Below are 14,612 nucleotides of genomic sequence, written 5' to 3'. Positions count from 1 at the left end.
TATACGAAGTTATTACGTGAAGCGGGCGCAGTCGCTGCAGAACCAGCTCGACGCGGTCGAGGTGCAGCTCGCGGCGGGCCAGCGGGTGCGCGCCCACCTCGAGGCGCAGGTGCGGGACATGGCGGCCGACCTGGACCGGCAGAATGGCGGCCACTTTTCGGTCGATGCGGCGCGGCGCAAGATGGCCGAGGACCGCAAGCGGCTCGAGCAGCTGCTCGACGAGGAGAGCGAGGCGCGCCGGAACGCCGAGGTGGCGCTGCTCAACAGCGAGTCGTCGCTGCGCAAGGACTTCCGCGAGCAGCTGGCCAAGCTGTCGGGCGACGGCCAGGCCGACGACCTGCGGGCGGCGATGCTGTCGCAGCAGCGCAGCGTCTCGGCCGAGCTCGGGCGGGCGCGGCAGGAGGTGCTCAACGGCGAGCGGATCAAGTCGCAGCTCGAGATGGAGATCTCGGACCTGCAGCACCGCCTCGAGCGCGAGACGCTGCTGCGCAACGAGGACCTGGCCGAGCGGAGGCGGCTGCAGACGGTGGTGCAGGAGTACGAGATCAACCACGCCGCCAACAACCACACCGTCAACGAGGCGCGCGACGCCGCGCAGCTCTACAAGGCCAAGGCCGACTCGTACTTGAGCAAGATCGAGAACCTGGAAATGGAGCGCCTCAAGAGCCAGAAGTCCGAGGGCCTGACCAAGCTGACGCTGCAGGACACGGAGCGCAACCTGCACGAGGCGCTGCTCGACCGCAAGGCGGCCGAGGACAACCTCGTCGAGATGGAGAGCCGGCTGCGCGAGCTGCACGGCCGTTTCGAGCAGATTGGGCGCGGGCGCGACCTCGAGAACCTGCAGGCGGTGCGCCAGGAGGTCGAGAGCGAGTTTGAGCGCGAGCGGCAGCGCTACCGCGCCGACCTGCTGCAGCGCGAGGAGGCCCTCGAGAACCAGCGCCGGCGCTACCAGCAAGAGATCGACTCGATGGCGGCCGAGATCGAGGCGCATCGCACCGCCGTGTCGCAGCTGCGCGACGAGAACCGCAGCCTGCGCGGCTCGGTCGACGAGGTGAGAGATAGGGAGGGAAGCGGCAGCATGCGGACGCCTGGCGCATGTCGACGAGCCGGCCGACCGATGTCACGACTGAGCAATTAGCTGACTGTCTCATCGTCTCACTATCTCCATCCCGCCCCCCGGCCTGGCCTGCGCTCCACCCCGGCAGCTCCAGCTCAAGCTTGACGACACGCTGGCCACTTCGGGCGGGTGGCAGCGCGAAAAGGACAAGCTTGAGACCAAGCTCAAGGAGCTGACGCAGGCCTACCAGGACTCGCTGCACCAGCAGCGTGAGAGCCAGTCGCAGAGCGTGCAGCTGCTGGCGCAGATCCGCGACCTGCGCGCGCACCTCGATGAGAGCGAACTCAAGTACGACCAGCTGGCGGCGGCCTACCAGAGCCTCATGACCGAGGCGGGCGTCGACGAGGAGATGATTACGTCGCTGCAGCAGGCCGTCGAGCGGTACAAGGCCCAGGCCGACAGCCACATGGAAAACTGGCGAAAGACGACGAGGGAGCTCGAGCGTGAGTAGCCCGCGCGGCGATGGCGTCGAGGCAGGACTCTGAACCGTTGGCTAAATCCCGCACGACCGCTTGTCTCGCTCGCCACCGACGTCGTTGCTCGCTTGCCACCTTGCTCCTGACCGCTCCGCAGAGCAAACAGCCCACCTCCGAACGCAGGCGACGCTGCGGCGGCCCGGATCGATTCCACCAGAGAGCGTCATTGGCGCAAACATGAGCCCGTCGCGCCTGTCGATGCGGTAGCCCCGGCCTGATCCAACTCGACACACCCGGCAGCCCTCCGCTCGCACCAGACGAACGCTCGCCGCCATCGTCACCATTAGAACTGTGAATAGCCGCCCGAGCGCACCGCACCGCACCGCACCGACCTAGACCCCCGCCCCGCCTCCGCTCTTGCTTATGACCCCGCGAGTGGCGCGCACCGGCAGCAGGCTGCGCCGTGGCTGCTGGCCCCGTCTCGCCGCCACCGCCGCCGCTTCGTTGCCCCTCTCTCGCTCCTTTGCTCCTTCCTTGCCCCTTGGCCCCCTGGCTCCCCTGGCGCCCCTCTCTGTGCGACGTTGTATGATCTGGATGGCCACCGAATGCGACAGACGATAATAATCACCAGACGGGCCCCCGGCCATCTCGTCCGGTGCTAGCCTACGCCGGGAGGCCTGATGGCTCTTTGCTGGCGTCGAGGCGGCGTGTCGTTGGTCTGGGCGGACCGGCGGGAGGACCTACTGACGCTCGCTGTCGCCGCCCGCGCCGCCGCCTTTGTGGTATCTTGCAGCGCGGAAGGGTGGCTTCCGGCGACGCGAAGCGGCTGGCTGTGCTGCGCTGCGCTGGCTGGAGATTGCACCGCAGGCCGGGTCTGGCCCGCCCCGCTCGGAATTCATGCGGGTCAGGGCCAGGCCAGACGAGGCCGGGCGGGGCCTAGGCTGAGCGTTGCTTCGAGCCCAACCCAAGCCTGACCTGCTGGCCTGCTCGCTCCTGCTCGGGGGGTCTCCGTCGATTTAGAGCTGCCCAACCGACCCTTGCCCTCCGCCTCCACCACCACCACCACCACCATCACCATTCCTGTGCACCCTTCTCTGCCCACCCTCGACAATGGCACCGCCCACGACGTCGTTTGCGTCTCCGCAGCACGCTGTGCCCACCGTGTGGGGCATGGTCTGGCTGCTCCACACGGCCCTCGAGCTGCCGCTGTCTGTCGTCGGCCTCTTTCTTACGAGCTCGGTGCGCTTCGAGGAGATGAACAACACCGTCCGCGTCATGATCAAGGTGAGTCGGCGCCGTTCTCTCGCCGCTTGATCGCTGCCTCGCCGCCTCGCCGCCTCGCTGCCTCGCTGCCTCGCCGCTCGCTCACCTCGCTGCCATTCGTCTCTGCGTCTCTCTTGGCCAGCTCTACTCGGCGCTGAGCCTCTCGCTCTCGCTGGCCTGCCTGCTGCTCTACACGCTGCCCGACTACCTGCCGGGCAAGCGCGCCGTCGCCATCCTCCTCCTCTTCTACCACGGCATCGCCTCGTCCGTCTTCCTCAACGCCGACCCCATCACCGGCGTCAGCCTCGGCGCCCAGTTCAAGCTCGCACAGCACCAGCTCACCCCCGAGCTCCTCGCCGGCGTCGCACACGGCCTACTCGCCCTCATGGTCACCGCGTGGTGGCAGTCGACCCTCGGTCAGGTCAAGGCTGCCGCCGGTGGCGGCGTGCCCGCTGGCAGAAAGGGGCGATGATCGAGCGCACGTGGCCGCCGCGCCGCGCCGCGCAGTGTCAGTGTCGCGCCCCGCTCGATGCCGCTGCTGGCATCGGATGCGTGGCTGCATCGTTCGCTTGATTGTTGCTCTGCGCTCGCCCAGTCGATCGCTGGCTGAGAGGATCCGGTCCGGGATGGAGGAAGCGCAGGGACGGCAAAGGACCAACGAGGTCACCATGAAATCACCGATGTGCATACGCCGATCCGATGCCTGCTCAGCTGCGCCCGATTCGCAGGATAGGATGCTGGCTGCCGAGCGAAGCCTACCTGCCGCGCCCGCCTGATGCCTGCCGGCCGGCCTGCTTCCACGCACGGAGAAGCCGGCGGGCCAGCCGAGCCAGCCGACGGTTCGCCGCCGCCGCCGCCGCCGTTGTTGCCGGCGCCGCCTGCCTGCCTGCCTGCCTGCCTGCGCGGCCTGCCGACCCGCGCCTGCCTGCCTGCCTGCCTGCCTGCTCCTCACCCTAGCCTGCCCCGCTCACTTCACATCACATCACGTCGTCAAGTTCGTCATCGAGCCGCCGCCACCTCGCCGTCACATCCTGCACCGCATCGTCAGCCTAGGCCAAGCAATGGTGCAGGGCAGGGCTGGGACAATGAGCGATGGACTGGGCGGGCAGGGCCCGAGCGAGCTTCTGGCGCCCAGCTGGCGCGGTGAAAGGTCGGGGAGCCGGCGAGAGGCCTGCACGTCAACGGCACAGCCGCTGCGCTGCGGTCGCGGCCTGGTCGCCCTCCCAGCACAGCCTCGGGCCCTTCCCGCCCTCTTCGGCATCGCCGACGTCGTCGGTGGGTGGGGGCGTGCGTGCATGCTCGCTCGAGCTGGCGCTTCTCAAGCTTGAGGGAGCGTGAATGGCCAAGCCGGAATCGACTGGACTGGGCTGGGCTGGGCTGGGCTGGGCTGGGCTGGGAAAGGCACGGACCATGCTCCTTCACAGCCCCACCACCCCTGCCTGCCTCGACGCCGCCAGGAGGCAGACCGTCCAGCCGACGCCCCTCCTGGCTTGCCAGACCGCTGCTGCTGCTGCTGCTGCTGATTCGCCGTCCAGCACGGTCCGTTCGCATCGCCCCCGCCTTCTCCCTCGCTCGGGGTGAGGTATAAGATGAGCTGCCTTGCTTCTCCCCTCCGCCTCTTCCACTTCCTCTCCCCATCCTCGACACCAACACCAACACCAACGCTCGCCTGACTTTGGCACTGCTGCACATCCACGCTCCTCTACTACCACCACCACCGTCACCACCACCACCACCACCGCGCAACGATAGCAAGCATGTGGTTCAACGACCACGAGGAGGCCGCCGAGCACGTCTGTACGTACCCGTCGTCGGCCGTCGCCCCTCTCGCCTCTTCCCCACCCGCCCTGGCTGACAATTCCCTTCTCCTTTTGTCCCTGGACCACGCACACGCAGACAACAACGACCCGCAGGGCGACTCCAACGCCCACGAGGCCAAGTGGACGCACGAGGCCGTCGGCTTCGGCGCCGGCTTTGTCGCCATGCGCGAGTACGAAAAGAGGCAGGAGGCCCAGGGCGAGCGTCCCAAGCACGAGTTTGCAAAGGAGATGATTGCCGGCATCGCCGGTGCCGAGGTCGACAAGTGAGTCTTTCCCCTCCCTCTCTCCCTCTGCCGTCGTCGTCGTCGTCGCCTTTGCCTTTGCCCTCCCGGCCTGGTATACTGACCCCATCGACCTGCGCTGCTGCTCTCTTGGCGCCTCGCCGCCCCACCCCCCCGGACAGGCTGTTTGAGACCAAGGGCCTCGACTTCCTCGACCGCGAAAAGGCCAAGCACCACGCGCGCGAGCAGGCCGAGAGGATCTACGACGAGCGCTACCAGTAGCTCTCCGGCGCACTGTCCCTGTCCTATCCTATCCTCTCTTGAGCCACTCGCCTCCCCGCCCGCCCTTCACGGCGGAGGGAGTCGACGCATCGCCCGGAATCAGACCCTTGACCCATCGACCGATCTTTCTTTGCTGCTGCGGGGTGGGGCTCGACCATGCAGCGGTGCACATACATACACGGCGGCGAAGCTGCCGGCGGGGATCCGGCCGGGCGAGGCGCATGACGGCCGGCTGCTGGCGCTCGTCGACGTCACGGCCTGGTCCCTCCCCTGCGCACCGCTGCCTTGCCGGTCTCAGCGGCGCTGCCTGGCGCTTCCCCTAGCCCGACCGACGAGTCGTGATCACCAGGCGGCCTCGAGCTCTCCTGTACACACGGTGCCTTTCGCACGGGACGGGCCTCGAGGCGATGGGCATGGAGCGTGTCGCTCTTCTCTGTCTGGCATTTCTGCAGCAAGGCGCGTCGAGATCCGCCCCGCTTCAAAGGGGGGCCGGATGACACAGTGGATCGGGTCTGGATCGCCGCACTACGGACAGCGTCGTCGCCGTCGTCGCCGTCTGCTTCTTCTTCGCCGTCATCGTCGTCGTCGTCGTTCCCCATCGGCCGCCCCTCTGCGCCGGTCGCCTATCCTGCTACCGCCAGCGCGACGGCAAGGGAGCAGAGCGCGTATTCGACCGCGCCGCCTTCACTCTTCCTCCTCCTCCTCCTCCTCCTCCTCGGTCTTGCTGGGCTGCGAGAAGCGGAGGTGGTCGCGGTAGAACTGGAGCACCTTTTGCGGGCACTTTTTGCTGGCGACCGTCTCGCGCACCCACAGCTGCGGTCCGAGGGCGGCCAGCTCGGCCTCGCCGAGCTCGAGCATCTTGCGGCTGTACTTTTTTTCCTTTTTGAAGATGAGGCGCGCCATGAGCACGCCGTCGTCGCCGCGCTCCATGGTCTCGACGCCCTCGACGAGCGACTCCCAGTCCTCGATCCGCTTGTACTTGTTGAGCGCCGCCTCCGTCAGCATGCTAATCTGCCTCTGGCGCTCCTCTTCCGACGCGTACTCGTCGTCGACGTCGTCCGACGTGGCCGCCTCTCGCCTGCCCGCCGACGCTCCCCTGCGCCTCTTGCTCGGCGGCGGCGCCGCCGCCGCCTCGTCGTCGTCGACGTCCTCGGGCGCGTCGAGGAACTCGGCAGACCCCTCGTCCTCTTCCGCGCCTCGCTCTTCTGCGTCTTGGTCGTCGTCGTCGTCGTCGTCGGCTTTGACGCTGGCGCTGGCACGCGACGTCGAGCGGCGCTTGGACTTCTTCTTGGACTCCTTTTCAAACTTGTGCGGCTGCGACTTGGCCGGCTTCTTTTTCCAGTACGCGTCGATGATGGCCTGCGAGTTCTTGGCGTTCTCCTCGGGCTCCCACGTATTGTCCCTCTCCGGGTAGCCCTTCCACTTGATCAGGTACTCGAGATAGCCCTGCGTCGCCACGCCAGCAGGCGAGAAGAAGCGGCAGGGGGAGGAGGAGGCGACGGCGGGAGCGCATGGGTCAGCGGGCTACGTGTGACGTGCAGCGGAGGAGGAGGGGAGGGGGGAGTATGCACGCCTTCTTGCGGACTCACGGGGTTCGACGTATCCTCCCTATGTTCCCTGATGGCCTCGATCTCGTACTCCTCGGCCTCCTCGTCATCGTCGTCTTCGTCGTCGTCGGCATCGACGTCGTCCTTGACCGAGGCGACGTCCGAGTCCTCTGAGAGGATCTCGACGGGCGCCTTTTTGCTGCCGCGGCCGTTGGACGACGACGTCGAGTTGGGGCGCTTCCTAGGCGATGCGACCATGGGTAAACGTCGGGAAGAAGCGGCAGAGGGCGGACAGTATGCGTGGGTGCCGGCAGCCTTGGAGCAAGATGCAACGGAACGAGCGGGCGGGTGTTCCAGGCCTTGGATCCGGATGGACCTTGTGGCTGGCAGGAGCAGCAGAGGGGCTCAGCAGATGCTCGAGGCTACTACTGGCAAGGCTGACGAGGTGTCCTTGCCTCTTGCGCAGTGTCACGAGTCGAGGTGGAGGAGGTCGACGAGCGGGAAGAAGAAGGTGGTGACAGTAGGGCGGCGGCGGTAGCGACGGATGGCAGCGAGTCGGGGCGGTGTAAAGAAGCGCGGCACAGCAGGGAGAGGGCGCGTTGGGAGCGGAACGACGCGGGATGAGCGACAGAGGGAGGCGGGGATGAGCGAGGATGGTCTGCAGCGCGAAAGAAAGAGGCAGAGGGCGGAAGGAAGGTGCCAGCCACGGCGGGCGGGCGGGCGTGCGTGCCAGGCGCGCTCCAGAGACTTTACCAGGCTGGCTCGTGGGTCAACCCGCCCAGGCAGGCCAGGCCTGGCTCGACGACTCTGGCGTGGCTCGGGCGGGCGGCAAGCCAGAAGGCCTGCGGGCGAAGCAGAGGCAGGCAGGCCTGGCAGAGCGAGCGGCTGCCTGACCGCGACGCGCTTGCCTCTCCAATTTGTGGAAACTGGGGACGGGCCTGCCTGGTTGGGCCCGGTTGGCCAGCCCTCAGCCCAGCCGGCCGGGTCGAACCAAGCTAAGACTGGCAGCCAGCCGGGACTCGGGCCAACACATACAGAACACAGCCGCATGGCCGGGCCTGCCACATTCGGCAGCGGCGTGCTTCCGAAGGCGCCAAGCGTCTTGCTGGCTGCCTGGGGGGCACCTCTCCCTCTCTCCCCCTCTATCGGCTCTTCCTCAGCGTTCTAGCCGCCCACCATCTGCCATCTACCTTCGCCCACTACGACTCGCCGAGCGAGCGCAAACGCAGACTCTCGATCTGCGCCGAGATAAAGACGCCCTCGGCCGATCCAGCGCAACCTGTCACCACCACCGCCGCTACCACTACCGCAGTCACCGCGGCCGCTGCTGACCCGGGTCAGCTCAGCACCGCCTCACTTGCTTCACCCTCTGCATCCCTGATACCCCCGGCCTCACCATCTTGCCCCATGCAAACGCCTTGATGGTCGGCTCTCCCAACGAAGTGCTCCCGGACGGGGCGGTTGCGCCAGACCTGGCGTCGACCACGACCACCGAGAGAGAGGGCCCCGGCACTGCTAGCGAGGCAGCCGCGTCAATCAACGACGAGTGCGAAGGACCCAGCCATGATCAGTCTCAGCATGGTGCCGCGGCTCCTCTCGATGGTGAAGAGCGGCCGGAGAATAACTCGAACGGCGAAAGCGAGCCGGAAGGCCGCACTCCCGTGGACGGCGAAGCGTCCCAAGCAGAGTCGTCCCAGCCACCAATCACAGACGAACAAGCCTCGACAAGTGCGGCGGTCGAACAAGACGCCGTCAGTACAGCGGACGCCGAGACTGCGCATCAGACATCGCCGTCAGATCCGCAGCTTCAGAGCCGGGACGAGCCGGGTGCTGCTCCTGAGCCGCCCGCGGAGTCTTCCATCGAGCCAGCAAACGAGCTGGCGACAGCAACGGCGGACCTTTCTCTGAACGCAGGAGCATCTCATTCGGCGTCGCAGGAGGCAGAAGTGGCTCTAGCGCAGGAACCGTCACCATCCCCGCCAACGGAAGCGACGAGTCAGGCAGAGGCAGAGCCGCAGCCGCCGGAGGCGGCACCGCCGTCTTCCTCTCAGCGATATCGGCCGACGCACATCCGAGTCGATTCTGTGCCGCCGAAGCGATACGACATCGAGGAGACGGTCGACTCTGAGGGCCCCTCGAAGCGTGGCGCACTGGCCCGACTTGGCTCCACGATCGAGGAAGACGAGGACGGCTCGACGCAGGAGGCGGAGCAATTCCAGCGGTACGCCGACGAGCACCTCTTCTACGGCGCCGGACACGCCATGGACCGGATCGCCTCGCACATGAGCGGCGTCAGCGAGGTCAGCAGGTCCGGCCAGAGTTTTGTCGACATCCATCTCGAGCCCGCCGGCGACCTCGGCAGCTCGATGGCGGTGCCCGGCTCGCCGTTCGCCACCACGTTCGAGGGCAAGAGCTCAGAGCAGATCCGGAGCGACAGCCTGTCAAGTGCGACGATCCGCGCGTCGCAGGACGTACCGGACCGCTTCGCCGTCGAGCCGGGCCTGGCGGATCCCTCGCTTCTGCGGCGTGCGTCTCTTGTCTCTGACACGCCTCCCCGCAGCCCGATCCTGGACAAGCCGTTGCCCGGCAAGCCCGCCGAAGGCAGGTACCGCGGACGAAAGAGCACCGCGTCGAGCCGTGCAGCCAGCCCGGAACCGCAAGGGTCAGCGGGCCGGTCTCGCTCCGCTTCTCGATCCCGGCTTCCGCCCAACTTCCCGCAGGATGGCGACGGCAGCGGCGGCGCCGCCGCCGGAACGCCGCCACGAAGCGACCACCGAAAGTCTGCCTCGGTATCCTCGACGGGCTCGTCGAGCAGCGCAGTCATCGCCGGCAGAACCGATCGCATGACGACCAAAGAGCTTCCCAGCATCGTCACTGAAAACCTCCGGGCGGCCGCCAGCGGCATCACCGTCATCGTCGACGAGAGCGACGCCGGCAACGGCGGCAAGGATGCCGACACGGCCGAGCAGACCGTATCGCCCACGGCCGCTGCGGCCGACGAGCGGGTCACGCCCACTGCGAGTGGCGGCGCGGCGGATCCGGTGCGCTCGGCGACGTTCAAGATGGCGGCGGGTCTGGACGAGGAGTGCCGGGCTGAGCGGCCGACATCGGTGAACCGAGCGCCTTCGAATGGAGCGTCTGCCCCCGCAGCCAACGGCACGCCGTCGCTCCCTGCTCGCAGCACTTCGATCCAAGGCTCCTTGTCCCCTCCAAACGATGGCGCTGCTGCCGGCGCCGGCGCGGCGACACTCTCGCCGGGCCTCTCGGACAAGGCCGACGTGCCCCAGGATAAGCAGTCGCGGCGCCGCCGTTCATCTGCCGCCAACGCCGAGCCGATCGAGTCGCGCACGCGGATGACGACGCTGCCGCCCAAGCAAAAGTCCGAGGAGATCAAGCACCGCGTCGACTTTGAAAAGATGATGATGATGCACAAGGAGCTCGAGCGAAAGCGGAACGAGGAGCTCGAGGAGAGGCGCAGGAAAAAGGAAGAGGAGCGCCGGGCGTCGCTGGTGCGCTGGGAAAAGGAGATCCTGCCGAGCTGGACCCGGGCCCGCAAGGACGACGAGCTCCGAGCGCTGTGGTGGCGCGGGGCGCCGCCCAGCCTGCGCGGCCGGGTGTGGGCACTGGCCATCGGCAACGCCATGATGTTGCCTCGGAACCTTCTCGAGCAGGCCGAGAAGCGGATCGCGCCCCTCGGGCAGGCCGGCGGCGAGCGCAGGGCGATCCCTGCGGCCGTAATGGACGAGATCGAGGCCGAGATCGCTGACACGCTGCCCAGCCTCAAGCTGTTCCAGAAGGCGACGGGCCCGCTCTACGACGACCTCGTCCGCATCTGCCGTGCATTCGTGCTGATCCGCATGGAGCAGGTCGACGAGATGACGGCGGCGGGCAACGCGGACCGCTCCGCCGCCAGGATGCGCCACAGCCCGGACATGACGAGGAGCCCCGAGGTCGGCAGCGGCAGCGGCAGCGGCAGCGATGCTGGCAGCGCGGGCCAGGGGGCAGCGGCGACGGCGGTCGAGGAGCAGGACGAGTATGCGCAGCGCGGCATCCAGCTGTACCAGCGCGGCCTCTCGACGCTGGCCGCCATCCTGCTCATCAACCTGCCCGCCACGACGGCCTTCATCTGCCTGCTCAACCTCATCAACTCCAAGGCGTGGCTCAAGGCGCTCTACTCGCTGTCGCCCACCCACCCGACGCCGGGCCCGTCGGCGGCCTCGGCAGACCCGAGCCCAAAGGAAAAGGGGATACGCGGCTTCGAGCGCGTCTTTGAGACGCTGCTGGCCGACCAGATGCCAAAGGTGTATGCCAACCTGCTGGCGCAGAGCGTCAACATCCACGGCGAGTGCGTCAGGGAGTGGGTGACGCAGCTGTGGGGCGCGTGGCTCGACTGCGACACCGTCATGCGGCTGTGGGACGTGGTGTGAGTGCCGGGTTCCGAGGGCGGCGGCTGGCCCAAGTTCGACAGAAGAGGAGGGGGGGACAGCATGCTGACACGTCCGCTCTCGTGCCTTCCCTTTCGTTGTCTCTCGCATGTTGCCGGCGTCACGCCCCTGATGCGCACCGCAGCTTGCTGGACGAGACCGACTCGCTCATCTACCGCATCTCGCTGGCGCTGGTGCAGACGCTCGAGGCGCGGCTCTACATTCCGGACCGCGAGGAGCTGTCGAGCGTGCTGCGGGGCACCAACCGCGCCGCGCTCGCCATCTGGCGGCGGGACAAGGAGCTCTCTGGCGAGCTGCCGCTGCAACTCGACCGCAGCCCGCCGATGCCGTCTACATCGCTGTCGCTCTCGCGATCGTCGTCTTCGTCGTCGTCGTCGGTGGCGCTCGACAAGCAGAGCAGCGGCGATGTCTCGTCCCCGGACCCGTCCGAGGCGACATCGACGTCCCTCGCCGCGCCGAGCAACGGGTCGCCCCAGAGCAGGAGCAGGTCGACGGCGGCGGCGAGGAGGAGATCGTCGGCCGCCGCCGCTGTCGGCGAGATCGCGCCGAGGGACTTCATCTACGAGCAGTACGGGATACGCGAGGAGACCATCTTTGCGGTGCTCGAGGGCCAGACGTGGTGGAAGGAGAGCACGCTCAGTCGGCTGCTCGATCGCGAGCTCGGCGATTGAGGTGCGGCCACCATCCCGGACAATCGACGTGCACCCCTGCACACCTGCAACCCTGCACGCCCTGCCTCTGTCTGTGAACGTGGTACGGCGATAGCACCGCCTGTTTTTGACTGATTCTGCCTTACGCCGCACCCTGCTCTGCTACCCTCTGCCGTAGGTGCTCGATGCGGGAGTGGATGGTCGCTCCGTTCCACGTCTCCACCGCCTGCTGGCCCGTGGCCCGCGCCGCAGCGGCTGGCTCTTTGACGACGTCAAACGAGGGCAGGCCGAGCTGTTCGATGACGAGCGAAGCAGCCACGGCGCCGTGTATGGCCGCCTCGCGGTGCAGGTGGCGGGCCTCTTGCTTCTGCCCTGCCCGCAAAGGTCGAGCATCGTCGGCGGCTGCGGCTGCGACGACGAGGGAGGCGGTGAGGCCGCCGAGGAAGGCGTTCCCGGCGCCCGTCACGTCGACTACGCGGGTGCTGGATGCCGGATGGCTGGGCTCGACGTCGGCGGTGTGGTAGGCCGGCACGTGCTGGAACCCGACGGCGTCTGAGCCGATGACGCAGCCGAGCTTGCCAGATCGGATGCAGATGAGCGGCAGGTTGCCCGCCACGCCCGCAGCGCGACACCGCTCGACAAACCCGTGCGCGAGGTTGCGCTTGATCCACTCGACCTGCACTTCTGCCGACCTGTCCGTCGTCGATATCGTCTGCCACGCCTCGGACAGGCCGAGGAGCGCCGCTGCCTCTTCGTGGTTGGGGCTAAAGACGGCGAGGCGGTCGAGGAGGCCGAGGCAGTCGTCGAGGTTCTCGGGGACGCACGAGTCGGGGATGGGCTCGTAGACGAGGCGGGGGCCGAGGCTTTTTGTCTGGGCCAGGTCCGCCGCCGTCGCCGCCGCGAGGTTGGCGTCGATGTGTTGGATGATGTCGCGCGCGCGCTGGGGCGTGCAGATCATGTGGATCCAGCGGGGCAGCGTGGGCGGGGTGGTGGGCGAGGCGAGGACGAGGTCGCGCACCTCGAGCCTGACCTTGGGCGTGAGGTACTCGAAGCCGCGGTGCTCGCCGCGGTAGACGTTAACGGCGCGCGTCGTCTGGCCGTCGCGCTGACGAAAGTGCCACATGGATGGCGGTCTCCCCTCCCTCCCCGCCGCGAGCACCATGGGGGAATGTCCGGGGGCGGTACGGTCGAACCGCTCGAGTGCGGCGCGGATGTCGGGGTGGAAGTCGGTGCCGGTATCGATGATCATCTGTATGGCTGCGGGATCGAGGGCGGTGCGTGCGCCGATGCAAAAGTAGAGGCCGCCGCCGCCGAGCTGGATGCCCAGACCGCGATCGCCCTGCGGTTCGGCGGTGACGGGGTCGAGGAAGGAAAAGGTGTCGAGGATGAACATGCCCAGCGTGCCAAGCTGCACCGCAGTAGAGGATGGCGGTGCGGGAGCGATGGACGGCATGACGGCTGTCGGTGGCGGCGGGTGGTGATGGTGGTGGTGGTGCGGGCGGTGGTGGTGGTGGTGGGGGGTATGCTGCCAACAAGGCGTCCTTGGGGTAGGCGACAGAAGAGGCAACGAGGTGGAGGCCTGTGCGCGGCGCTGTTGGTTGTCTCGGGCGAGAGGCTCATAGCACGTGTTGAGGCCACAGCGGGGTTGGCCCATGTTCCACGGCCGGCCGGCCAGGGCCCGCGCTGCCTGCCTGCCTGCCTGCATGTTTACAGCTTGCCGCGTGCGTGCGTGCGTGCGGGCTGCTTGGTTGCGCTTGCTTGCTTGGTGGTTGGACCCTGTCTGGCCGTCTGCAGGCTGCCCCTGACCGGCAGCTCGAGCTCGTTGCCGCTCCAAGTTGGCCCAACGCCTCCGCCTAATTGACCCTCAGACTGAGCCCTAGCCGCTCTTACTCTGCCCACTCTTGACTACCTCATCTGCTGCTTGGTCGCATCCCGAGCCGGCAGAGCGGCTCGGGGAGCGGGTCCGTCCGCACTAGCACTCCGCTCGCTCCTCTTCCTCTGCTTGATGTGCATGAGGTCGGCAAGACGGCAGACGAGCGAGGAATAGGGGGCCACAGAGGGGCGCTCGGGCTCAGCCTGGCCTGCCGTGCCATCAGGCGGGAGGGCGCCAGCTACGCGGTCCCACCTGCCAAAAGCGGCCGCATCCTCTCCCGATGAGCCGCCAAAGGGGGGAAGGGGGGGAGGCTTTGTTTGGCGCCTCCGAGGCTGCAGCACCGTGCAGCCAGCAGCCAAGCCGGCGCCACCCCTCGACGCTTGCGGAGGGGGCTCGAGGGGAAAAAAAAAGTTACCACCGTCCGTTGGCCTCGACGACGACGACGACGACCACCACCACCACCACCACCACCACCACCACCACCACCATCTCCTCCTTCTTCGTCCTCGTCGCCGTTCTTTTCTCCTTCTTCTCTTTTCCTCCTCACCCGCCCCCTCTTGCCTTTCGACGCACTGCTCCATCTCTGACGACCCCTCTTGACGAACCCACGGCCCACACCCCGCCTGCCAAGCTGTGACGACCTTCAGCTGCGCGCTACCGTCCTACCGCCCTACCTTCTCTCCCCCTGATTCTTGTTTCGCCAGCTGGCCTCGCCCTCGCCCTCGCCCTCGCCCTCGCCCTCACCCCACACCCACCCCCGCCACCGTCAGGCCCACAGCGAACATGTCGGGCCCCGCCGTCGCCGTCGCCGTCGCCGCGCAGGCCCAACCACCGAGACCCGCAGTCGGCATCTCGACGCCATCCCGCCCACGTCCCAGCGTCAGCCGCAACGACTCGCTCCCGGCCTCGGCCAACCCCAGCGCGCCAGCATCGGCGCCGCCCGACGGCTACTCGTACCTCGCCCGCTCCACGTCCATC

At 67.6% G+C, this 14,612-nt stretch overlaps 6 protein-coding genes across 6 annotated transcripts; 4 read left to right on the top strand and 2 right to left on the bottom strand.

Annotated features, from left to right (window-relative positions):
- Positions 1-118: 118 nt before the first annotated feature.
- On the top strand, positions 119-1,800 carry PFL1_06510 (uncharacterized protein; the record flags this gene model as incomplete). Its single annotated transcript, XM_007884055.1, has 3 exons — positions 119-1,051; positions 1,206-1,560; positions 1,691-1,800. The coding sequence occupies 3 exons, from the start codon at positions 119-121 to the stop codon at positions 1,798-1,800; spliced, it is 1,398 nt and encodes a 465-aa protein (XP_007882246.1).
- An 843-nt stretch (positions 1,801-2,643) lies between these two features.
- On the top strand, positions 2,644-3,268 carry PFL1_06509 (uncharacterized protein; the record flags this gene model as incomplete). Its single annotated transcript, XM_007884054.1, has 2 exons — positions 2,644-2,817; positions 2,939-3,268. The coding sequence occupies 2 exons, from the start codon at positions 2,644-2,646 to the stop codon at positions 3,266-3,268; spliced, it is 504 nt and encodes a 167-aa protein (XP_007882245.1).
- A 1,285-nt stretch (positions 3,269-4,553) lies between these two features.
- Positions 4,554-5,119, top strand: PFL1_06508 (uncharacterized protein; the record flags this gene model as incomplete). The annotated part of the gene is made up of 3 exons (XM_007884053.1): positions 4,554-4,593; positions 4,693-4,879; positions 5,020-5,119. The coding sequence occupies 3 exons, from the start codon at positions 4,554-4,556 to the stop codon at positions 5,117-5,119; spliced, it is 327 nt and encodes a 108-aa protein (XP_007882244.1).
- Positions 5,120-5,803: 684 nt separating this feature from the next.
- Positions 5,804-6,924, bottom strand: PFL1_06507 (uncharacterized protein; the record flags this gene model as incomplete). The annotated part of the gene is made up of 2 exons (XM_007884052.1): positions 5,804-6,565; positions 6,709-6,924. 2 exons carry the CDS (start codon positions 6,922-6,924, stop codon positions 5,804-5,806), a joined length of 978 nt encoding a protein of 325 aa, XP_007882243.1.
- A 1,163-nt stretch (positions 6,925-8,087) lies between these two features.
- Positions 8,088-11,782, top strand: PFL1_06506 (uncharacterized protein; the record flags this gene model as incomplete). The annotated part of the gene is made up of 2 exons (XM_007884051.1): positions 8,088-11,089; positions 11,236-11,782. 2 exons carry the CDS (start codon positions 8,088-8,090, stop codon positions 11,780-11,782), a joined length of 3,549 nt encoding a protein of 1,182 aa, XP_007882242.1.
- A 121-nt stretch (positions 11,783-11,903) lies between these two features.
- On the bottom strand, positions 11,904-13,214 carry PFL1_06505 (uncharacterized protein; the record flags this gene model as incomplete). The annotated part of the gene is made up of 1 exon (XM_007884050.1): positions 11,904-13,214. The coding sequence occupies one exon, from the start codon at positions 13,212-13,214 to the stop codon at positions 11,904-11,906; it is 1,311 nt and encodes a 436-aa protein (XP_007882241.1).
- Between the last annotated feature and the right edge of the window lie 1,398 nt (positions 13,215-14,612).

The sequence above is a fragment of the Pseudozyma flocculosa genome, assembly GCF_000417875.1.
Source record: "Pseudozyma flocculosa PF-1 unplaced genomic scaffold scaffold00027, whole genome shotgun sequence".
Classification (NCBI taxonomy): Eukaryota; Fungi; Basidiomycota; class Ustilaginomycetes; order Ustilaginales; family Ustilaginaceae; genus Pseudozyma; species Pseudozyma flocculosa.
This window is presented reverse-complemented; position numbering and strand designations above follow the sequence as displayed.